Source organism: Calidris pugnax, unplaced genomic scaffold, assembly GCF_001431845.1.
Source record: "Calidris pugnax isolate Ruff unplaced genomic scaffold, ASM143184v1 scaffold20, whole genome shotgun sequence".
In the NCBI taxonomy this organism is placed as follows: domain Eukaryota; kingdom Metazoa; phylum Chordata; class Aves; order Charadriiformes; family Scolopacidae; genus Calidris; species Calidris pugnax.
The window spans coordinates 17,409,080-17,432,861 of record NW_015094510.1 but is presented as its reverse complement, the minus strand read 5'-3'; the positions used below and the strand labels follow the sequence as shown (position 1 = coordinate 17,432,861).

Here is a 23,782-nt window from a genome sequence, read left to right as displayed (position 1 = left end):
GGAATGCCACATCCAGTTTCACTTTCATCAGTGTAAGAAAAGCAGTGACACACTGGAGCAAGTCAAGTTGAGGGCAAGGAGGATGGATGGTAGAGAAATTAACATTTTTATCAATGATATAGACAGGGAGATTAAAGGCACCATCAGCAAGTTTGCGGACAACACCAAGCTGTGTGGTGTTGTCGATACACCAGAGGGATGGGATGTCATCCAAAAGGACAGGCTGGAGAGGTGGGCCCAGGTGAACCTCATGAGGTTCAACAAGAGCAAATGCAAGGTTCTGCACCTGGGCCAGAACAATCCTCACCACCAATACAAACTAGGGGGTGAGGTATTGGAAAGCAGCCCTGAGGAAAGGGACTTAGGGGTTCTGGTGGACGAGAAGCTGGACATGAGCAGGCAGTGTGCAGCTGCAGCCCAGAAGGCCAATCGCATCCTGGGCTGCATCAAAAGATGCGTTGCCAGCAGGTCCAGAGAGGTGATTCTGCCACTTTACTCTGCTCTGGTGAGACCTCACCTGGAGTATTGTGTGCAGGTCTGGAGCCCTCAATACAAGAAGGACATGGACCTGATGGAGAGGGTCCAGAGGAGGGCCACAAGGATGATCAGGGGGTTGGAGCACCTCTCCTGTGAAGACAGGCTGAGGGAGCTGGGGTTGTTCAGCCTGGAGAAGAGGAGGCTCCGGGGAGACCTTATAGCGGCCTTCCAGTACCTGAAGGGAGCCTACAGGAAGGCTGGGGAGAACCTGTTTAGAAAGGCCTGCAGTGACAGGATGAGGGGCAATGGCTTCAAGCTGGAGGGGAACAGATTTAGACTGGAGATTAGGAGAGGGTTCTTTACTGTGAGGGTAGTGGAGCACTGGAACAGGTTGCCCAGGGAGGTGGTTGAGGCCCCATCCCTGGAGATATTCAAGGAGAGGCTCGACGAGGCCCTGGGCAACCTGGTCTAGTTGGGGGTGTCCCTGCTGACTGCGGGGGGGTCGGACTAGATGACCTTTGGAGGTCCCTTCCGGCCTGGGCAATTCTATAAAAAAAAAAAATCCAAGTTCATTCTCCCACAGCAGAAAGCTGAATAGGTATCTTACTGCTGTCTAGAGTCATCTCATTCATGGGAAGGGACTGAGCCAGGCTCTTCACAGAGTTACACCAGGGCAGGACAAGCTGCAACAGCTACAACTTGGAATATGGGGAATTCCAACCAGGAAGGAAAAATAGTGGTAAGATCAAGTCTTTTATGAAAACTCTTATCTGTGGGGATATACAGAACTGATCTAGGTTGTGTGGACTACAGGTATCTAAGTGACCCAGGCTCACTCTCTCCTCCACCTAGAACACTGCTGGTCATTCAAGACAAGTTCCAGCCTCCACAGCTGAAGTGCTGATAGAAGCTGCTTCCAACACTGGGAGTTTCCAACAGTCCAGCTCTTAAATACCAGGTAATTACAGTAATTAAAGGTAATTGCACAGCAATAAATAACAAAAGCTGAGTCCACACTGCTTCACAGTATACCACTACCCTCTAGTGAGCACAGGGAAAGTATGTGATCTCTTTACTTACTTCATTAAGTAGGTATTGGCTGTGGAAAGCTGTGTCGCTCCCCTTCCACTCTTGGTTCCTAACAATGAAAAGATCAAGGAAGCAAGAGGACCAAGATGTACACGTGAACCTCAACACATTACACATCAAGGAAGACCCAAGCAGTCCCCACAGAAGAGCTGCACTCCCAAGAAAAGCTGGAAGCAGAATAAGCATCTGGGAAGTTTGCACATTCCAGGTCTTAGTCCAGCTCGAGGGGTGAGTGAGCATTTGCAGTATTAGCCCAAAGGATAAAACCCATCACCTGCAGGTACTAAGGCAAGCCTGGCTAACTCACCCCAGGCAGCTGGGACACTCCTGAGCTGATGACATCCAGACCTAAGGAAGGGTTGGGAATGTGGCCATCTCTGCCCTTTGATGGAGTTAGAGCAGCAGAGCAGCAGCTGTGCAGCCTCCAACCCCACATTCAGCTCCCAGGCCAGGTGTTGCCCAAAACCCTACATCAATGAACCTCATTGCATCAGAAATCCAATGCCAAGACTCCCACTTAAGAAGTGGTCATCTGGCACAGGTAGATTAATCTTTCTCCCTCCAAATTCCCATATTCTACTGACTTTGGAAAACGCTGATGCTGAGGGAAGGCATGTCAGATTTTTCCAGCAGTCTCCTGCAGAGTGCTAGTCTTCACCCACCATGAAATTAATGCTCTTTAAGACAGACAATTGTCTTAAATTAATAAAGTAGGGATTACCTGTATGTAGGGACATCTAAGCTCCAAAGGATCCAAGAGCTCATTGACATGACATGCCAGCTCACACTAAGGAACTCTTCAGACTATTATTGCTCTGCACAACAGAACTTCATGTAAGTTTATTTCAGGAGTTGTATCTACACAGAAATACATTAAGTACACCAAAGTGGGACTGCTTCACTTCATACTGAAGCAGCAAGACATCATTCTCCAGGAAAAGAGATAAATTTTATGCGTTTCCCTTCTTTCAGCTTTCCCTTATGGTTCAATAAAGTTCACCTCCACAGCAAATGTCTCACTATAGACTTTCCACGTTTTAGACTTGTGAGGATTATCCAGCTCATTCCTGGGAAGGTAGAGCCTGAAAGACAAAAGTTCAGGAGTAGATCTTACAGCCTAAGACATATTTGTCCTTTCAGCCAAGTCAAGATAGTATTCCAGTGCTGAGCTTGAAGTTAAATATAACGCTAGATTTTGAATTCAGATAGACATCAGCCATGCATGTACAGGGCTTTGGATCTGAAGCAGTCTGAGAAACATACAGTAAACCTGATGGATTTTTGGGCTTTTAGTCTTTTTCCCCCTCTCTAAAGCCCCACAGCACCAGATTGTCAGAGTAAAATTAGTGTTATGTTCAGCTCAAGGCCTCCTGATGGGATGCAAGTGGCAGGAATTTAACTGACCACCCTACCAGCAAAGATTTGATTCAGTACCCAGTCAAGTTCATCAGGTGTGTTCTTCACATCTAGTTTTTAACCAAATTCATGTCAAATTGCCCATCAGCTGTGGCTGAGTTAGAGATACAGAGGTAGGAGCACTGCCTTAGCAGCTCTTTCACTGCTGATCCTACTCCACATTATGTCTGCCAGGCTTCTCTGGGCAGAGAGGGTTGGGCATCCTCCCTAGCCCTGGAGGAAGTGAAACACTTGGCTGAAACTTTCAAGACAGCCTGTCAGACAGCAGGCACACATCTCTCCTGGCACTGCTTTGCTCTAACCACGTCTGCGCCTCAGCTGCAAGGTGCAATGCTGCCTCAGCATATTGAGTTTAGAGTTATGAACACAGACTCATGGCTACCTCTCCACATGTTCTGATGGGATCAATTAAATAAGTTATTTCCTTCCTATTCTAGTCATGGGAACACAGTAATTACATCAAATGTCAAGTTCACCGTTCCTCTGTCTAAATCTGTCAAGTTTGGTAGAGAGAAGAGAAGGATCTCCTGTCTGTGTTTTTACATCACTCCTGTAGCAAGACAGACAAGCTCAGTTTTCCCCTCACTGGAGCTCTCCCAGGAGTTCCAGGCTCAACAAGAAAACCCACAGTAATTTCTAACTTTAACAAAAGCATGAAAAGCAGTAGAAGAGCCTTTCTTTGGAATCCCAAGCATCAGTACCTCTAACTCTGGTCTTAATGTTTGCTTGCTAAGCTGCTGAATTAGTTCCAGCCTCTCAGGCAGCCATGCACCAGAACAGGTTGCCCAGAGAGGTTGTGGATACCTGTTGTCTGGAAATGTACAAGGCCAGGCTGGATGGGGCTTTGAGCAGCCTGCTCTAGTGGGAGGTGTCCCTGCCCATGGCAGGGGGGTTGGAACTCGATCTTTAAGGTCCCTTCCAAACCATTCTATGATGGCAGTTGCCTTTGGTTTGACTAGATAGCATTACCATTTTGAATTCAAGTTCACATACAATAGAGGAAAAAGTCCAAAGGATTAAGCTGATTAAGATAAAGAGCTCACACATTTAAAACACTTGGCATAGTGTGAGTACTTACTGCCTGTTTGCAAGTTACAATTGGGAGTCAGAGACCAGTACCCACAGAGAAGGCAAGACAGGCTCAATCAGTCAGTTTTCTCAGCTGTCAGCACCACACTTAGAAGTTTCAACTCTGCTCAGACACCAGAAGCTCAAATCTGAAGGCAGTCACTATGATCACTTACCTGTTATTTTCAATAAAGGAAGTGTTGAACCAGAAGAAGAAAGGGCAGTCATCATAGCCTTTTGGGAGATCCTAAACACAAAATACCTTATTTAGGGACTTCATTGACAATAGGACTCATTTTTTGCAGAGCAAGAGTAGCCACCTGTACTCAGTTTGGTTTACAAAGCTACAGTGCCAGAGCTGGTGCACTTGAAGAGCCCAATATCATACCCAGATCACTATTTGCACTGAAGTTCTCACACCTAGGTCTCTCAAATTTAATACAATGAAGTAAGAAACTCATGTTAGAAGCAGCAAGTACTCAGTTAAGATGTCTTGGTGGTACTGTATGATCAGCCAGATGCCTCCCCAACCTGTCCAAGCTGATGTAACAACATTCACTGCATCAATCACTGCACAGAGGTGGAATAACTTCAGCTGCCATAGCAGGGCCGCCCCACAGAGGATTTTCATGCAGCTTCTGCCCCACACAGCCCAGCTCCTGCTTGCTCTGCAGCCTCTCCCAGTACTCACAAGGGTCTTCACGCTGTTGTACTTACAGAACGCGATTCAAATCGGACTTTCACATCACCACTTATAACAGGGCTGTCTTCCAAACCAATGACTACAGAGTTTGTTTCAGAATCAAAGAAGAGCTGATAACAGAACAAAGTATAAGAAGTTACTGCAGAGAGACAAGGAATCAATTCATGACAGTACCCAGCTACTCATTTGTGGTATACAAATACAATAGCAGTGCTAGAAAAAGAGCCAACGATTTTAGCTACACTGGTTAGACTAAGCTATTGCATTCATTTTACTTCTAGGAAAATCTTTCACTATTTTACTCTTCCTGGGATTTAGCAAAAAAGTTTAGCTTGTTCATTCTCTCAGAATTTACAACATCTGTTTACTTAGATAGTTTTATGCCCAGTATTCATCTCCTATAGGAAGACACTTTGGACCTGTAAGTCAGCTTTCAGGTTCTGTGACTCAACTGACACAATTTCATAGTGCTCTCACCTTGCAGTTTCCTTGACTGGCACATACACATTCCAGTACAACTTGCTTCTTCACTATTATCTGCACCTTCATATCAGTTCCATTACCCTTCCCAACTCCTAGGAAGAAAAAGCTGCATTATACTGCAGTACATATATTAGCTGGAAACACAAGTGGTCATGAAAACCAAGTGCAGTCATCTTAAAAAGTGTCTTCTCTCCAGAATGCCTTGCTAGAGACTTTAGAGAAATCACATCCTAAAGTTAGCACAAGATTCAGTGGCTGAAAGCTGTATTTTGAAGTAGCAGTGAATCCTACCAGTGGAGCAGGAACAGACTGATGTAGGGTCTAGTCCCACTGACTAAACAAGACCAGTAGTTCAAAATCCTCTTCAACAGGTAGTGCTGAAATTCCAGCCTTTTATCAAAGTTACCAGCACATGTGTATAGGAACAGGTGTGTATATCAAGCTGAGAAAGAGCAGATCTAATTCCACATGTGGTGTTAATCCCACTTGAAAAGTGATTGCCCTCCCAAAACAGAGTAGGTTGTATGTGAGCCACCTTTTGACCAGACACCCAAAGAGGGAAAGAACACATGGGGTAATTGCACTCCAAAATGCTCTTCATTGTATTTTAACTGTGTCATTTGAATACTCAAATCCCAGTAACTCTACATTCCTGTCATAGGCTTGTCAAGAGAGACAGTAGAGATCAGCTGCCTGTACTAGGAAACCATTACCAGATAGAGGAATGTCCAAATTCAAGAGTTCTTACCATGTATAGAGTAGATTTTGAGGTTTTTTATTTTGAGTTGTCTCTCTGGTGGGAGTTTCAAGTTATACTTGTTTTTCAGGATCTCATAATACCCAACATACCTACTCTGTAATGCAAAAAACCCAGACACATTATGCAGTTTCTGTACCCCATAGACTAATTACAGTCAGAAGTAGGATTAAATACATCTTCTATGTCAAGTTCTTAGCTCTAAGTCCAAAGCTAAGAAGAAAGTTACCATTTGTTCTCCTTCCCCTCCCCAGTTCAAACAATCTTAGACAAATTCAGCATCTACATTTTTAAGCAGTAAACTTTTAAGTTTGCTCGAAGAGGAATTCTGTACTTTTGAGTTCAGCAAGAAGGAGGAGCTTTTCTACTGTAGCTTTTTAAAAGGGCATGTTTAAATACACAAGATAGTGTCATGTTACAGAAACACATTCTGAAGGACGGCTGTACCTCTATTTTATTTTATGCCAGCAACTAAAGCACCTGTCACCAGCTTCACCTCACACCTCTGAATCCCTCAGTACATTGTGAATCAAAATGAGCAAAGCTCCAAGCTGTGGTCTGAGGCAGTGACTTGTTTAGTATTTCCTTGTGAATGCAGTCTCCAGAGGATGCATTCCTCCACCCAGCCACATCAGTGCCATAGCCCTCCCCAGGCAGGGCTGCAGGCTTCAGTACGTCCTCGATAAACAGCCCAGTTGTCTTACAGGGTCATGCTCCTGTGAGGGTGGGCAAACACTGCAACAGGTTGCCCAGAGAGGCTGTGGAGATATTCCAAACCTGACTGGGACATGGTCCTAGGCAACAAGCTCTAGCTCACCCTGCTTTAACAGTGGGGTTGGACTGAAAGCTCTCCTGATCTCAGCAATTTGTTATCTTAGATATCATAACTTGGACTTGATGACACTACAAAGAGAAAGGCATAAGGAATGTGCTTGGACAGAAGAGTGTAGGGGGAAGACGCAGTGCAACCCTACCAGTTGATAGTCTTCCAGCCCCTCAAGAAAGAGTACAGAAAATTCAGGAGTTAAGCATTAATAGGAACCTGCATCTCTAAAACAAGGCAGGGGAGGTTGGGGAGCATAAGCACTCATAAGGCTAGTGTTGGTTTGGCTACTGTTACTGAACCTGCTCAAGCTCACCTGGGATGGAGTTTCAACTCCTTGAAACTTGGTACTTGTGCTTCTATCAGTTCTTCTCTCCCCAAAGTAGTCCAAACTTTCCTACAATAGGAAGACAATTTCAAGGGCCAAGATATTCATTCCACCACCATTCCCCTTCTCAAGGAGTGGCTAGTAAACTAGAATTACATTAGTCAATTCCAATAAGGGAATGCAAGTAAAAATAGGCAATAGTTGTTTTGGTACCTTCTAAAGGAGGCTTTTAAGTAGAATAAGAAAGCACTAACTAGGAAGTCAGATACATTAAGCCTGTCATCCTTGGAATAGTCCTAATAAAGCTCATTGAACAAGGACAGCAATGTTCTAAGCAATTGTTACACTGGACCCAGGATACTAAAGCAGCACACGCATCTGTCCTGGCTGGGACTTGCTGATCTTCCTCCCTTTCCCCAGAAAGGCTTCTTGCTGTAATGCTGGCAGTCAAGACAGGACAATTCTTGATGCCTCACATTATGCTTCAAAACAGTGACACTATCCTTAGTAGAGCATGCTCAGAAGTCATCTGCAGTTTAAGAAAGTTGTTGCTCAAGATCCTAGGTCTATTACGCCTCCAAAAAAAAAAAGTGCTCTTCAAAGTTGGTATCCTATTAAATTCAATTTTCCCAGTTCTTCATCAGAAAGGAATTTACATAGCAGCAAGATTTACAAGAACTTTTTTGTAGAACAGGTTGTTCACAGTATCCTTTTTCCAGTATAGAGAGTATTAGTACATTTCACACCTAGCAGTGGGTTCTAAAGGAGCATTTTGGACACTAGAAGAATCAAAAAAATAAACACCATTTTTTTACCTTTGCACTCTCAAACTGGTCACTGTCTATGAGCCAGGTACAGACCATTGTTCCAGTCCTGCCTGTATTAGAAGTAAGAGACAAGTTGAACTACAGGAGTTCAAAGCTATTTGGGACTATTTTTGTGAAGTTCTAACTTCTGATATAGAAGAGATAACAGGATAAGAGACACTAGAGTACTCAAGTGCCTGTATTTCTGTGAAGAATAAGTTAAAAGACAAGGTACTGCAGTTTGTGAACTTGTTCCTTGAAAGCATTCCCATTTCTCTGTAGTCTCCTAGAGATACTCCAGAAGCTGGCCAGTACCTGCACACTGCATTTAGCAGGGGATAGAATTAAGTACACACTAATAGATTAGGTTAAAGACTGGCTGCTCTGCTCCAACTCCCCCCCACCAACCCTACTAAAAAGGCATCATGACTGCTAGCACTAAGACTCCAATATAGTCTCAGCTTTGAACTTAAGACCTCAAAGGTCAAGTCACCCCTCCCTACACTTGTTCTTCAAGCTGGTTTTGGCCTGCAGGTAGTTTCAATGTTCAGTTTTGCAAAACCTTTTAAGCTGTGGTTCCAAGAGGGGGGGGAAGAGCCTTCTTTATGTTAAGTAACCACCTGGTTTAAGCCAAGTATTTGCAGTAGCAACATCAGGCAGCTAAAGATGTGGCAGATATTTGCAGGGAAATCTGGATTATTTGTACAGCTATCTATGCCCTTCAACAGCTCCTGTGCTACTACAGGTTGCTGATAGCACCAATAGGTCAGCTCATATGCAGTAGCTTTGAATAGCCTGTTCCTATAAGAATACATTATACTCTATTGCATAATACCTTGTGTATCTTGATTTAAAAATCCAGTACCTACAACATACCACCCCCCACCTCAAGAAATTAAAAAGCTTGAGGCATGTTACAGTGCAGGATATTCAGTGTGGGTGACTGACTGCCAGGGAGCCAAAGCAGCAGCACAACACTTTTGATAATACCAGTTTCAGCAGGTCCCTATCCCTGGGAGACTGCTCTCCCAGCAGTCAGGGCTGCAGGAAGTCAGCAAAGACCATCTTAAGATACCAGTTTTGATTAAGAGCCAATTTAGGCACCTAGAAATGAGGCTGTGTAATACTGAACACACAATGCTCTACTGTTGCTAGTCATCACAGCATCTGCCAAATTTGTCAAGCTACACTCTAAAACCATCCCATGCTATGGCTTAAGGCCATACTTACATCAAAGAAGCCATGATAAGAATAATATGTAATTTCATGTGTAATCTGTGTATCCTACAGAAGTCGTACCTTTGCCTCCTTTACAATGAATTGCTATGATGTTCTTTTCATCTTGACTCATCCATTCACGGACACTGGCAGTGAATTTCAGCATGTCTCTGCATAAGAGGAAAATTAGCGGATCAAAGCAAATGCTCACAAAGAACTGCCATAACCTATGTATTTCTTGACAAGACTCACTGTAGCGCTGGGACATTGTGGTCATCAATAAAGATCCTTTCCACTCTGTAGTGGAAGTACTTGGGGTCATAGCCTTTCTCACCTACAAAGAAAGATCTTGAGTTATACCAGGAAAGGCAACAGACTTGCAACAAAGAAAGTTGCTCTGACACACAACTGCTGGTCTGAGCATATATTAGTTAAAGTACAGTAATAAAAATAGACAGATCAAAGTGGAAAAACTATGAGTAATTTGGCTAAGACCGTGCTTCTTAGCTTATACTTTCACACCTCTCACTTTTAAGTGAAAATTCATCTTCAGGTCCAGAGGGCCATTCCTTTCCATATGGGTTATTTAGGGATCTGAAAGTTAATATTCTGACTTATGCTCAGGGTCAGTGACAGCAGCACCACCTACACAGTGTTAAGGAGCTGGAACCCCACACTCCTCATCTGTGAGCCCTCATCTACCCCTGTTAGCCAGAAGATAGTTTTACTATTTCACAACTTCAGTATTGATGCTTATATATCACACCCAGTCTGCTTCCAGCTCTGATGCTCTACTGTAAGAGCACAAGCCACAAAAGAGTTGTTCCTGAAGTATTTTTCATTGATTTAGCCACCTCTAAACAGAAGATCTTTTAACTATTCATTCACCTAATTCTTCTGAGACTTCATTAGAAAAATCCTCCAACATCACCCCAAGTTTTATCCCAGGTTTAGTGTTCTACTTCTTTAGCAGGACTTTTGGAACATTGAAGCAGTTGTTCAGCATGAGCAAGGAATTCTAGACTGTGAAGCATCCCATATCTCCATTGCAAGCTTCAGTACAATATATTAGATACTAGAACTCAGTAGCCACATTCAGGACAGAAGGCAGTCAGAAACAACTCTGTACTTTTGACAGACTTTGAATTCTTGGAGATCGAGTATTGCCAACATCATACCTTGAAAATATGTTTTTCTGTTTCACAGTATTTCAATACAGTCAGCAGCTAAACATACTTACTGCAGAGATTGTAGACTTTATAGTGGTCTGCATGTTTGGTATCCAAAAATCTTGCAACTTCCTACAGCAACAAGAAGATACAAGTTCAGAGTAGTTAGTACTCTACTCCTTATTTCCACTGCCACCTCAACCACCACCTCCCAAGTGGGGTCCAGCAACCTCATTCATAAACAGCCCTTGGAGAGCAGGCCTTTCCAGCCCAATAGCTCAGGTTCTGGTCTGGAATAAAAGTACTACTGCAACTATCTTCCCTGCTGTATTTATGTTTCCACATTATCAGACAGCATAGCTCTAAAGGGCTTTAATGCAGATCTTTTAAGACAGCAGGACTAGGACTGACTTGACAATCCAGTCCATACATAAGTTAGTGGGAACCTAGAAGTGAAACAGCATTCCAAATTACTGAACTTGGTAGAGCAGAGATTTTTACCTCTATGGGGTTCCTATAGAAAGACTGCTTCCCAGAAGATGGAAATGACATTGCAATAATGCGATCTGTGGAAGAGACAGCAATCAGAACGACTGGGGGAACCCTCTCCACATGTAAGAGCTACACGACTGAAAGCAGCATCATTATGAAACTGCTTATTTCTACTCTAATTATAAGGACCACCTACTCATTTCAGAGAGGTTTTCTTCTGCATTTAGTATAGGTAGGACAGGAGAATAATGCTTCCTGAAGCATCAGCTACCATTAAGTGTCAGTCTCCATAGAATCACAGGCCAGAAATACTATGAGTTAGTCAACAGTTTCTCAGCTCTAGTCCCCTAGGCCTCAGGAGAATTTGTATCATTCCACACACCATGTACAACCTCTCTCCCAGAAGGCTAATCCTTGAGAACAGTGTCAGAGTCAGGAATCCATATTTCAAAATCCCACAGAAAAGGAGTAGGCCTGGTTTCACTTCATACTTAAGTTTCATTAGTCTGAAACATGGCCTATATTTCATGTCAAGCACTTATCAACAGACTAGTGTTAGCAGGATGTTACATGTGCAAAGTATCATTTGCTTCCACAAACCAGTAATGTAAGTGAGATCCAGATCAAAGCCATCTTTCATATAACGCCTCTTGTTTTCAGAGACCTGCCAAAAAAAATAAAAATAGAGTCTTCCAAAGGAATGTCAAAGATCAACAAGTGTTGCCTGTTTCTAGGAAAAACCAGTTATCTACACTTTGAAATTAAGTCATGAGTAGCACAGCCTCACTTTGCTATAGCAAGGTTGACAGAATTAGCCAAGAATAATATTTATTGTGTTAGTGTTTAGGTAGAAGATACATGAAGAATTTTTACCCCGAAGTATCAGTTTATTCTAGTGGAAACACCACCACAGATTCTTTGCAGACTGCAGCATGAATCTGTCATTGCTATTTGAGTGTTTGGGGGCTGAAGGAAGGAAGAAGAAAGTTAAGGGCAGCATAACTAAGACTGCTTATTTCCGAGCAAAGAGACATACTTGAAGATTAAAGTACCACTGTACTTTGATGAAAATAAGGGGCATCTACAACGGATAGGGCTTCACCAGCTAGATTGTTTTGGGTTTGCCTGGAATAAGCAATAGAAGCATTAAAATTCCCATCCTCCCCCATGGGAGGAAAAGCAGCCTGTGCACCACACAAACGAGAAGTTATCAGTTGAGCCGCATGGTGGCGTTGCAGTCACTTTGATATGGGGGCCTTCCAGATCAAGGCACTGCTGACTTGAGCCGAGTTAAGAATTATTAGTTACACTAGAAATTGGGGGCAAAGCTCTGGTACCCTGTTGGGGACACTGAACAGACACGCTACCTCAGCCATATGATCAGTTGGAGACCAACAGGCTGCGTGGGCAGCCCTGCTCCTCACCACTGATGGCTGCCTGGAGAAAGAGAGTTGGAAATTGTAACAGTAGCCCACATACATTAAGAGGCCAACTTACCATTCTCCTGGTCACCACTTCAAGTTGCTTCTTTTGTGAAGCCAGGCGAAATATTCTGATTAAGATGACAATTCTCAGAACTCGGAGGAAAATAACCATTCTAAAGGAGAGTCATGAAAGAAAATTAACACAACTAAGCTTAGCTGGAAAGCTTACAACTATTTAAAAGCTGTTTCAGAGACAGTTTGAAGCTTTTTTTTCCATATACTGAACTATGACTTATTAGGCTGATTTTGGAGAAAGAATACTATGCTTGAGGAATACCCTTGTTTTATTGAGGTTTTTTGGGGAGTACATGTTCTGAACAGCTAACAGAACTAGGAAACCCCCTAATTGCTCCAACAGATTTTCCCAGGCACCTCTTTCCAGCAAACAACACAACCTATGTTATCATCCCCAAATTATTTTTTCCTTTGTTCTCAAGTTTACATTTAAGTGTAAGTAGCCACCTGAAAAATAGCTGAAAAAAGAAGCTATACATCATACCTTGATTAAGAAACCTGAGAGAAAAAAATTAGTATAAACCCCGTGTTTAATCATTCAGCAGCTTGAGCTGATGATTTGGTTTGAGGAACTTTGAACTGCTGTTGAACTTTGAAGCAGACAAGATGCTTATGTGAGTGGTTCTATGGAAACAACTGAACAGGGGCAGCTGCTTTCACATACCCTTAGGGCTTAGGGCAAGCAAACATTTATTCCTTAAGGAGGTATGTGAGCATGTACTTTTAAGGAGCATATGCACATATTTCGGGTCCTCATACACTTAGATAGGAATCCTGGTGAATACCTACAGTATTATAGGAACATTATCCCATCACCTTCCAGTTGATGACAGTCTGCTCTCCACTGACACGGAGCTTAAAGTCAACCAAACATGGTTGTCCTGGACACCTGGAGGAACATTTCAGTTTTTTCCCCCCAACTCCTTCCCAGTCTCAGATCACCCTGCTGTTTTAAAAACAGAGTTCCCTTGGAGCTAGAAGCCAAGGAGACAAACCAATACTGGAGTGAAGACTCCATGGCCACTCTCCCCAGCCTGAACCACAACCGTGAGCAGCAGCTCTTCAGGAAAAAAGCAGTTTGCATTCTGCCCTTTAGGAAGTTAGCCCATTGAACATTAGCTCCCAGACTGATACACTACTCTCATTCCTCAATGTCCTTTAACATGTCAGACTCCAATGAAACAGGTAACTCATCCCACTGCACAGCCAGCTAGATCAGATTAGAAACAGACCATACCCCTCCATCAGGGCATGTTACCTCTATGGACTGCCACTGAAATCTCACTTGTCACATATATACTCTCATCCACATAAAAGCTGCTCAGATTTAACTGTCCTGAAACATATCAGGTGCTTTAAGACTACAGTTTGCTTGTTGAGGAAATAAAACTAACACACACCAGGTAGGCTACCGGGAATTAGTTGCATTGTATAGGCACTGTTAGGTGGGGAAACCATCTCAACATCTGGGATTTGGCCAAGTCTGATGTATCATCTAGTGCCAGGTAGTAATATTTTGGTCAGAACAGGACTAAGGAGCCCTTAACAAGGGAAGCTTTACAGAGGGCCTCAAGAATTGCATGGGTGAGACAGAAGATGCTCAGCTGGGGCCTACCGAGATCAGCGTGAACTCCTTTTTATGTGACCAAAAAAGCCCATTCTAAATCCCCATCACAGAGTTGTTGTGAGGTGGAAGGGACCTCTAGAGATCATCTAGTCCAACTCCCCTACTAACCAGGATTGCCCAGAGCACATTACTCAGGACTGCATCCAGGCAGGTCTTGAAAATCGCCAGAGAAGGGGACTCCACAACCTCCCTGGGCAGCCTGTTCCAGGGCTCTGTCACCCTCACCATAAAGAAGTTCTTCCTCATCTTGAAGTGGAACTTCAGCAGGTTAGAATACAAGGAACTTGCACACACTGGTCTGCAACAGGATGGGTCAGTGCAGCATCAGGCCTACTACTAGCAGCCTAGTAAAGACAGCAGCACAGATGACCCTGTCACAGTGTTACTTTTCCTACCTTTAACATAAGATGAAAGCTGATTTAGAAAAACATGCTCAGAGAAGCATGAAGTAATAATTAAATTCTGCTTAATTTTTAAAAGACCTAGAAATAAACAGCCTTTTACCATTCTGAGGCTGCAAATGCTACTCCTTTGACAGTTCTACTCTTTGAAACCTGAGTTTAGCCGGCATTTGAAGAGAGGACTACTACTTCCAGATGTTTGTCCAACTATTCTGGGTTCCTCAATAACTAGACTTTGAGATGGTTTCTTCTAGAATAATGTTGCTCCCCTTGTGCCCAGTAGCAAGTTGAAGTGTGTGGGGGGGTGATTATTTTAAAAAACAAACAAAACACCCTCAAATTCTTTCCCTCACTGATGCAAGCAAGTTTCACTAATTCAAACCTAGGGCAGATAAACTAATCTTAGAGTTGTAGTTCTCTATCTCTATCATCTGATCAATCTGTAGAAGATAGATTGAAACATGACTTGAATTAACTTATGCACAGCATGCTTCTCCTCACCACAACACACCTAAAAAATCCAATATATGTTACCATGTTCCATTTGCTATTATAATCCAACTCTTCTTTCTGGCTGTCTTCAGACTCTCCTCTCTTTATCATGGTTGCTGCACACCTTACCCCCCCAAAAAATCCACGAGTGAGAGCATTTGATGGTCTCAATATTCGCTTTTAATTACCCCAACTGATATTTTTAGATCATCTCTGCCTTTCAAACAGGGACAGTCTGCAGCATAACTGTAGACCAAAGTTAGTGTTTCATGGTACAGACTGATGAAGGGTAGAGACACCTATCACAGCCATATTTGTGATGTCCTACACACACACCTAGCTTAGAGGTGCCCAAGAAGGTTCTCAGAAGACTATCAAGAAGAGAGCTCACATTTAGGAGCTGCCATACCATTCTTACCTCGGTATCTGATCTGCTGCAGCAAGTTCTGAGAAGGAGTACGTCATGTTAATTAACAGAGTGCCCACCACTATGAATGCATCCAAAATATTCAGTTTAGACCGGAAATAGTTCCTGAACCTGAAACAAAAGGAAGTTTTAGACAGGTGCCCAAATGGATAGCAAAGACTGAGACAACTTCAGGAAGAGGACCACCTTTACAGAACTACTGCTAGAGACAAGCTCTTCTGAAGTAGTTCTTTACACTAAGCACTGAAGGCTCACTTAGAAAAGTGATCCTTCACCTGGTCTACACACCTAAGTCACAACAAATCTGATGCAGTTTCTAAGTGCTCAATTACATCAAAAGCACTTCATAAATTATTCTATAGAAAGGTAACAGACAATATACACCACCAAGAAAAGATGTGGCCATTTTCTATGACCAGAAAATTAGCCTACAGGACATGTTCATAGTCCAAGCTTGAACTATTGCTTCCTTACTAGCCTAAGGGCTTGCCACACTGACTTAACTTTTGCCCATGTCTTACCCTTCAACAAACACCCTCAGGAGAACATCCATGAGAAAGAAGAGTGCTATTGCCAGGGAAACACCTTCAAGAATCTCTCTAACACCGTTCTTCTCACCAATAGCCAAATCCACAATCACGACTATAATGTCCACAATGATAAGTACAACTCCAAATACTCTGCAAAAAAGAAAAACACAACTTGAGAGGTAGGAATGAATTGGTGACATTTAACTGAAGAGCACGAGTCCAGATACATTTTTTTAAGCTGTTTCAGTGAGAATGTGTTCTCTTACATACAGATTGAGGCTTGCTTTATAAGCAGTTGAAGGATTCAAATTGCCTTTTAAAGTGATCTGCACAGAATACATCCAACATGTGGAACTGTATATTTACCTCCAACTCAGCTGTAGTTATTAACCCATAATTCCATAGCTACCTAGAAGTGGTGCAAACCTGAATGCTTTAAGGCACACAAGTGTTAGTGCTGTCTTTTGGCTTACACACCTTCCCTCCCACTCATGACTTGGTGTGGTCCCTTAAAAATAATTGCCTTTAATGGCTTACCTTGTTTCAGCACCTAGACTGCATACAGGCATCTAAGTGGTCTTTCAAAGGTTGCCACAGCCTGGAGTAAGCCATTAAAGAGCTTTTTCCCCAGTCAACAGCATTTACAGTTCTGCTTTCCAGCTCTCTTTGGAGAATGTAGCTATATCTCTTTAAGACTTCTTTCCCAAAGTACTTTTCTCAAGTCACCCTTTCAGGGGGTGATAGGGGATTCAGTACTTTCCAGACAGACCAGGCTGGAGTCACTGTTGTTCAAGGAACTCTTCAAGTTCTAACACCAGAAATAAGGACTATTTCTACTTTACCAATATCATTACAAGCACAATCTTTTACCTGAATCCAAATGACATCACAAATGGGGAAATTCTTCTCCTAATTGCACTGCAAGAGAACAGAACTGGCATCAAGACAAGTGACCTTTTGCTACTGATATTAGCCACAAGAGCACTGTAACATTCTTTCAGTTTTAGAATTCTGTATAGCTGTGATTTCCTTAAGAGGAGATTATTCAGCTGCATTCATGAAGTATATAGGTTAAGACAGTACTTGAAAGCAATACTTTGACCACTTGTTAAAAGTAGTATTCACCAGTTACAGACCCTAGAAGTACAGCAGTATGTACTTACGCAAAACACTACTTAGCATCACAATTCCAGTGACCACTAGAAGTCTGGCTTAATGCCCAGCTATAAAATTCAAGAAGCAAGCTTATCCAACAGCTATTGGTCAAGAGGAACATTAAAGAGGATAAACATCTGCTAAGGCATCTTGTTCAAGATATTAGCTTATTATATCAGAGAAATTTTTTTCCAGGCCTGGAAAAAGCTGCACTTGTTAACAACTCCACTACTTCTGTGCTCCTGGAATAGAGAAAGAAAAATCCCTCCTCTACCTTTAAAAGAAATGTTGGTTTGGTTTTCAGAATAAAGACTCAAGTGCCTTGGAAGCAAATGGGCTACTGAAGCTAAGTTCTTGCAATTGTGAGCGTTATCTCCAGCCCTAGCAGGGTTCCACCTCATGTTTTCAGTTACAGAAAATTTGTTGCTCCTTTGGTGTGCTTTAAACCTTCTGTAACTCTCTCACTAGCTGGAAGTATCTTTAGGTTACACCAAGAACTAAGGTAGAAACAATTATCTGCAAGCCCCAAGTTCTAACAGTTTACTTAACAGACTAGCAATCTGTTTTTCAATCTTGGAATTACTTAACTGCTGTAAGCACTTAGTCTTTTCTTAGACACTTAAAAGAAAACACTTTCTCCATATATATCACTAACAATAGGACCTACTAAAGGTTCTGACATACTGACAAAAAAGCACTGGTAGATTCTTTTTGTATTGTTCATATATCCTGCTATATACAGCTACTAGACTTCCCCTCCTCACCACCACTAGAGATACCACTGTTACAGGAAGTCTTTGTCAGCTCAATAATGCGTATCACACCCCAGTGATCCTGTCTGAGCTACTTGTCTCCTCTAAGGTAACTTGAGCATTGCATTCCACCAGGTGCACATCCTTAACACCTCAATAACTCCCTTTACAACAAGGCTGAGTATCTTTGAAGTGATGAGGAAGCATCTTGTTGGGCTCACTGAATCAGCCCATACTAGTTGAAAACTTTACTAATAATACTAATACCAGTTGAAACTTTAAACTAAAAAACAAGGTCTAGCCAGCAGGCATCTGCATCCTTCAGCAGGAAGGAAATACTTAGGTTGTAGTACCCACTTTTCCCCATGGAAGTCAAGGATGTAATAACAAGTCTTGTCTTGAAGGCAGCCTAGCATATAGGAGGTTCTTTTGTGTTCAAAATGTCTAATACCTAAGGAAGCACTGCAATAATTACACTAACAGTTCTTTAGTCTACATCTTCACCCAGTGAGTCCTACACTGCAAATGTAGTAAGTACACCAAGACTTCAACTTCCACAGTCTAAGGACAAGCACATTTATTAGGTACATTAAAGACTGAAACATAGACACACCACTCCAATTTGGCCTGACATCTTAAATCAGTTGAAGAAAATGTAGCGTATTTAGTCAAATACTTAGTTTATAGTCTTTGTGAAATGCATTTGTAAATGCCAACTTCTGAATTCTAGAAAGATATGTTGTCACATGGCAAAACTGAGATAACACTTAATCTTACTGTTCTTGAGCTGCAGAAACAGAAAAACAAGTCTATTCACTTGTCACTGACTTGACTAAGTATGCTACAGCAGTCAGTAGTCTGGTGACGAGAGCTAAACACTGTTAGAAAAATAACTACTTCAAGAATAGAGTTAATCACTAGCAAGTTCAGAGAGTTTAGTCTTGACAAGGGCATGATGCTTATTATTTGCCTCAGATACTCATTTACCTCATCTTCTCACCAGCATTTGTTCTTCTGTGTTCTCCCAAACTTGTCACTATGGGAAAATTTAATCAATGCAGTTTTGGTTATGCATTCTCCATAATATAAGGGACTTGCAGCTAGTTCTCGGGTTGGGCTTTCATCTCTAGAGTCATAAAGAAGCTTCCTGAACTTACTTGCCTTTATGATATACTAGAACAAATGTCAATACAAGCGATTTACTGGGTTTACCTCTAGTTCAGCAAGCCATCTGCCTTCTTATTTTGGCTAATAGGTTTCTACTTTTGGGGACAAACAAGACATCTAGTGTATCCCTAGCTTACCTGAAACAGCCGTCTGGTTCATTATCTTCATCGCGACCATCATCAATCTTTACTGTGGGCTCTTCTGCTGTAGGAGAGCTGGCAAAGGAATAACAGAAGTCAGACACTGATACAGATGTCAACTTTATACATTGTTCCCCTTCATTGTTCCAGAGAAAAGAATATTAACTGTCAGCTGAGCAGTGAGAAGCAGCCTGGAACACAGCACAGGCCTGTTAGACCGAATACCAGGGGAAGAAAGACTTTCCATATGTTGGCACAGCAGAACCTCTTGGCTTGTACTGACCAAGTTTCTGTTAGCAATCCATCTTTCAAAACTTCCTCTTCAGGGGGGAGGAAGTGAACAGTAGGATAGGACAGCAACAGGATAAAGGGCTTTGAAGTAGTGCATCCAAGAATCCACTGAAGACTTAACAGTCCAGACTCTGGAAGTGCTAGAAATATACATATGCAAAATTGCTTCAGAGTCCAAAAGACATTACCGTTATTACAGTAAACTACTTGTTCAGAGAACGAATGTTTTCACCAGGAAAAGCCATAGCACAGAGATGTTTTTGTGCAGAGCAGGATACCAGACCGGAAACTGGAAGACCAGAGCAGCAGCTGAGCTAGTGCTAGAACAGCATTTTTTCAGGGTAGTGGCTGCATGCCATAGCTTCCTTAAAAGGATCTCTATAGACCGCGTTTTTGTTCAGCCACCTGAGAAGTTTTGAAGGCCACATGATTGACTTCAGAGAAAATAAAGTGTAACATCCCAATCCAGGAGTTTCTAATTCAGCCTCCTCCACAGAAATACCATGCTGCATAATAGCACAGCCACAGTGTTTGCTGTGGCTCTGTCCCTGGCATCATTGCTTCTTGGGCAGGAGCAACTAAATACACACATTCAATATTGATGTTTCCATGCTGTTCTGAGGCAATCTAGCATGTTTGAAGCCTTATTGTAACAACTTAGAGGAACCAAGTACTCTTCATGCCCTACAACAGGCTGCTTCTGCAGTGTGGGCAAACTCCCTTTTAAGCAAGAAGTTTAATGATGCACTTCCTACAGTGTCAGCAACCAGTACTGATGGTTCACCACCTGCACTCAGTATGAGGCTGAAGAGAAGAATTATTTCCCCTCCCCCCCAACAATTTGGTATTTAAAGGTAGTTTTCCAGCTCCAGTATCCTCACTTTTTTTCCTAGAAATGAAGCAAAGCTCTAGTGATACCTGGCCATTCAGCTTTGCTTCCCAGCTATTCTTAGGGGATTTCACTTGCAAGTCTCCATTTAATGTACACCTGCAATGCTTCACTCATTAAAGCAGACTGCTGCTGCTACAGCGATTTTGCTGCAGCTCACTTAAACTTGTAGACACATGAAGTGCACCAAAAGACACTTTCTTATCTATTGTGATTAAAATAAGCCCAAATAAGAAAGAGCAACACTAGTGTTTTGGGTTAGGAAGCCAATCTTTAACACACAACAAAAACAGAAGCCAAGCCCGAGTACATGGTTTCCATTGTGTTCTCACACAAAAATTCAGTTCTAGATAATGCTTTCCTCAGAGGGAGTTTGTTTTGCTGAGCACTCTATATCTACTTGTTGTCCAAACTGGAACAAGCTCTCTGCCACAAGCTACTACATCTAGCCTGGGTGTGGAAGAGAGGAAAATGAGAATATACTAGAAGAGCCTAGTTCCTACACACACACATTCTCCATACAGAGCATAAGGTTTTCTGACTACTCACGGCTAAAGGGAACTTCAGACTTGAAGCTTCTCAAGAGAAGAGAGCAAGAGCATCTTGCTCTACAGAAGACCTTGACAATGTTTCTGGGTGCTAGAAGACAGCAGGCTTTACTGCCATGAGTTTATTATACCAGAGCTAGGTGCTTTGTACTTCTTAACTTACAAGAAGTAAGTTCTTCTTTACTTTTTACTTGTAAGAAGTAAATCATAACAGCATATTTCTCTCAAAGATATCACTCCTCTCAGACAACAGCCTTGGGGGAGGGGGGGAGGACAGGACAGTACACAGGACCCACAAAGACAGTATGCTATATAAGCTTCAAGCACTGCATTATTCTTGTTAGATTTAAAGCACTAAAAGTCTAAAGAGGTGACCACACACTTCAATGCCAAGCCCATACGCTGGTGCAGTTCATTCCACTCACCTGGACCCTTCTGTCAGCTCTGCCCCTTGTTCATACCTCACAGTTGTCATCTTGCCTGTTCTTGCTCTGCTGGTCTGAAGAGAAACACATCTAGTTACAGAGAGATCAGTAGGAGAAACAGGGGATACCAGCTCTACGCTCTTGTTATCAGCAGACAAGATTCTGCTTCATTTTCAATGATTTCTGCCACCCCCACAAGCCAGTGCGCTTAGCGTGATGATGGTTTTTTGACTACACCTGATAACCCACAGTGACAATAACACTAAAACTGCATCTTTACCTCACGATGAAATATCCCTCCCCCCACCTTCACCCTATCAAACACCTAAGAGCCCCCGCTGGCACCTCCGGGCGGGGCACAGCCCCAAAGGCGGGCGGGAGTCCCGCACTCCGTCCCCTCACGCCGCGGCTCTACCCCCTCAGACCCGCCTCGGGCACAGCCTCGCAGTCCCGGAGAGGGAACCCCCCGGCGGCGGGCACGGCCCCGCCAGCAGCCCCCTCGCACCCCCGCAGAAGGGCTGGCAGCACGGCGGAGGCCCCGCAGGCCGAGCCCCGGCCGCCACACCGGAGCTCCTTCTACCCCTCACCCCCGGCCGCCCTTACCTCAGCGCGGCCCCCCACCGGGCTCAAAGTCGAGCCCGGACACCCGCCCCCGGCGCTCGGCGGACTCAGCGGAAAGTTGCGTTAGACTTCCTGAGGGCTGTTCTCCCGACCCTCCCGCCTTCTCTCCCTCCCCCGCGCCGGGCCGCGAAGCCCAACTCACCCGCCGAGGCGAGGCCGAGCCGCGGAGCGGGAACGCACCTCAGCCCCCGCGCCGGGCCGCGGTTAAATGGCCCGGCGGCGCCGACCGGCTGCACCTGGGCCGGGGCCCGGCCCGCCCGCTGCCATGGCCACGGCTCCGCCGCCGCTCCCCACACCTCCCGGCCCGCAGCAGCAGCAGCAGCAGCAGCAGCAGCAGCAGCGGGGGGGCAACGGGTCCCCGGCGGCTCCAGGCGCCTCTCGGTGCCCGCCGAGGCCAGGCCTGCCCGTCCCGCCGGGGTCTTGTCTTCCTGCGAGGCCGCCCCAGCAGGGCCTGCCGCCTTCTCCCCGGCCTCGGCCCGTCGGGCTTTGTAGCCGTGGCTGCTGCTGGGCTTTGACCCCTCTCGATACGCTTCCCCGCGGGATGGCGGCTTTTGGGGGGGGCTGCGATGGGGAGAAGGTTGGTTGGTGCAGGTGGGCCGCCGCTCGGGCCTCCATGGCCTGTGGCAGCGACTGCCGCCATGCAGGGCAGAGACGCCTCACATCAAGCACTGCTGTTTCTCACATAATATTGAGAACTGATATTTTGAGCACTGTTTCGGGGTTGTTTTTTGGTTTTGGTTTTTTTTTTGCAGAATGGGAGCCTGGGGGGCAGAATGCGGCGCGTTGCCCTGTGCGCTGCAGAGAGGCTTCCCGCCTGCCTGGAAGCTCCCCAGCAAGTGACAAGCGGTCCCCGGGCATGAGCATCCTGGGGTGGAACTCGGCGCTGCTGGCGAGGCCGGGGTTGGGCCGGACGGGTTCTCCCCGGCAGGGCCGGCAGCAGAGGGAGCTCAAAGCCAGCTTTTGGGGCCGCTCCCGGGGCTGCTGGAGCTTGGTCCCGGTAGGTGCCGTTAAACCGGTGGTGGGAGACTTTCCGTACGCGTCTTGTCCCGAAAGAAATAAAATCCTTAAGATGAATGCTGGGAATAGGGGTCACTTCTGGACAGCAGACTAAGTAGAAATTTCCCCTTTCAAGTCTGTCGTATATGTAAATAGGTGGATAAGTAGCTAGTGCAGGCTGTGGTAGCAAGTAATGAGATAAATATATTTGGTGTAGAATCGTTGAATCATAGAATGGTTTGGGTTGGAAGGGACCTTAAAGATCATCGAGTTCCAACCCCCCTGCCATGGGCAGGTACACCTCCCACTAGAGCAGGTTGCTCAAGGCCACATCCAGCCTGGCCTTCAACACTTCCAGGGATGGGGCATCCACAACTTCCCTGGGCAACCTGTTCCAGTGCCTCACCTCCCTCACTGTAAAGAATTTCTTTCTAGTATCTAATCTAAATCTCCCCTCTTCCAATTTACAACCGTTACCCCTTGTCCTATCACTACACTCCCTGACAAAGAGTCCCTCCCCATCTCTCCTGTAGCCTCCCTTCAGATACTGGAAGGCCATTATAAGGTCTCCCCAGAGCCTTCTTTTCTCCAGGCTGAACAACCCCAGCTCTCTCAGCCTGTCCTCATATATATATATTCAGGTAATTATGTATTTGAGTAAAAGCTAAAGATGGTTGGAAACTAAGCCGGATGATAAGAAGAAAAATTCAATTAATTTTCTCTTACTTCTGAAAAAAAAGTTTACATGTGCAGATTATTTAGTACAGGCTTGGTCCTGTGAACCGTGTGGGGATCCTGTGAATTGCTCTGCACAGAAGCTTGTGCCTGTGGAGCCCCTTTGTGGGGAGGACCATAACAGAGAAGAGTGTAGAAATACACTAGTCCAGTTTCCCCTGTACTGGGCTCTGAAAGCATCACGGTGTGAAGGCAGTTTGGGTATTGAAGCGGACTTTTCACAAAGCAACCTGTAACAATCAGTGAACGGAGGGGCTG

At 44.2% G+C, this 23,782-nt stretch overlaps 1 protein-coding gene across 4 annotated transcripts; it reads right to left on the bottom strand.

Moving 5' to 3' along the window:
* Window positions 1-2,269: 2,269 nt before the first annotated feature.
* On the bottom strand, window positions 2,270-22,061 carry LOC106902384 (phosphatidylinositol 3,4,5-trisphosphate 3-phosphatase TPTE2-like). Of its 4 annotated transcripts, none has more exons than XM_014965797.1 (19): window positions 21,974-22,061; window positions 21,173-21,246; window positions 19,017-19,094; window positions 16,676-16,723; window positions 15,797-15,955; window positions 15,267-15,386; window positions 12,327-12,426; window positions 11,430-11,493; window positions 10,839-10,903; window positions 10,409-10,469; window positions 9,421-9,502; window positions 9,250-9,338; window positions 7,960-8,021; window positions 7,133-7,213; window positions 5,985-6,090; window positions 5,231-5,328; window positions 4,768-4,863; window positions 4,227-4,297; window positions 2,270-2,648 (listed from the first exon to the last, which is right to left on the bottom strand). In XM_014965797.1, the coding sequence occupies exons 2-19, from the start codon at window positions 21,220-21,222 to the stop codon at window positions 2,546-2,548; spliced, it is 1,533 nt and encodes a 510-aa protein (XP_014821283.1). In that variant the 5' UTR covers window positions 21,223-21,246; window positions 21,974-22,061; the 3' UTR covers window positions 2,270-2,545. The 4 variants fall into 4 exon arrangements, with proteins under 4 accessions (XP_014821283.1, XP_014821281.1, XP_014821282.1 ...); XM_014965795.1 differs by having other exon boundaries at window positions 21,936-22,056; XM_014965796.1 differs by lacking the exon at window positions 21,974-22,061 and adding an exon at window positions 21,678-21,703.
* Between the last annotated feature and the right edge of the window lie 1,721 nt (window positions 22,062-23,782).

What these genes read in the sequence shown, in the direction of transcription:
- LOC106902384 (XM_014965797.1), bottom strand. Translation starts at nt 21,222, where the DNA reads ATGACAACTGTGAGGTATGAACAAGGGGCAGAGCTGACAGAAGGGTCC. An exon ending in TAAAGTCTACAATCTCTGCA is followed by an intron (nt 9,503 to 10,408) that starts GTAAGTATGTTT and finishes CTTTCTTTGTAG; the next exon opens with GTGAGAAAGGCTATGACCCC. An exon ending in TCCGATTTGAATCGCGTTCT is followed by an intron (nt 4,298 to 4,767) that starts GTAAGTACAACA and finishes TTTTGTGTTTAG; the next exon opens with GATCTCCCAAAAGGCTATGA.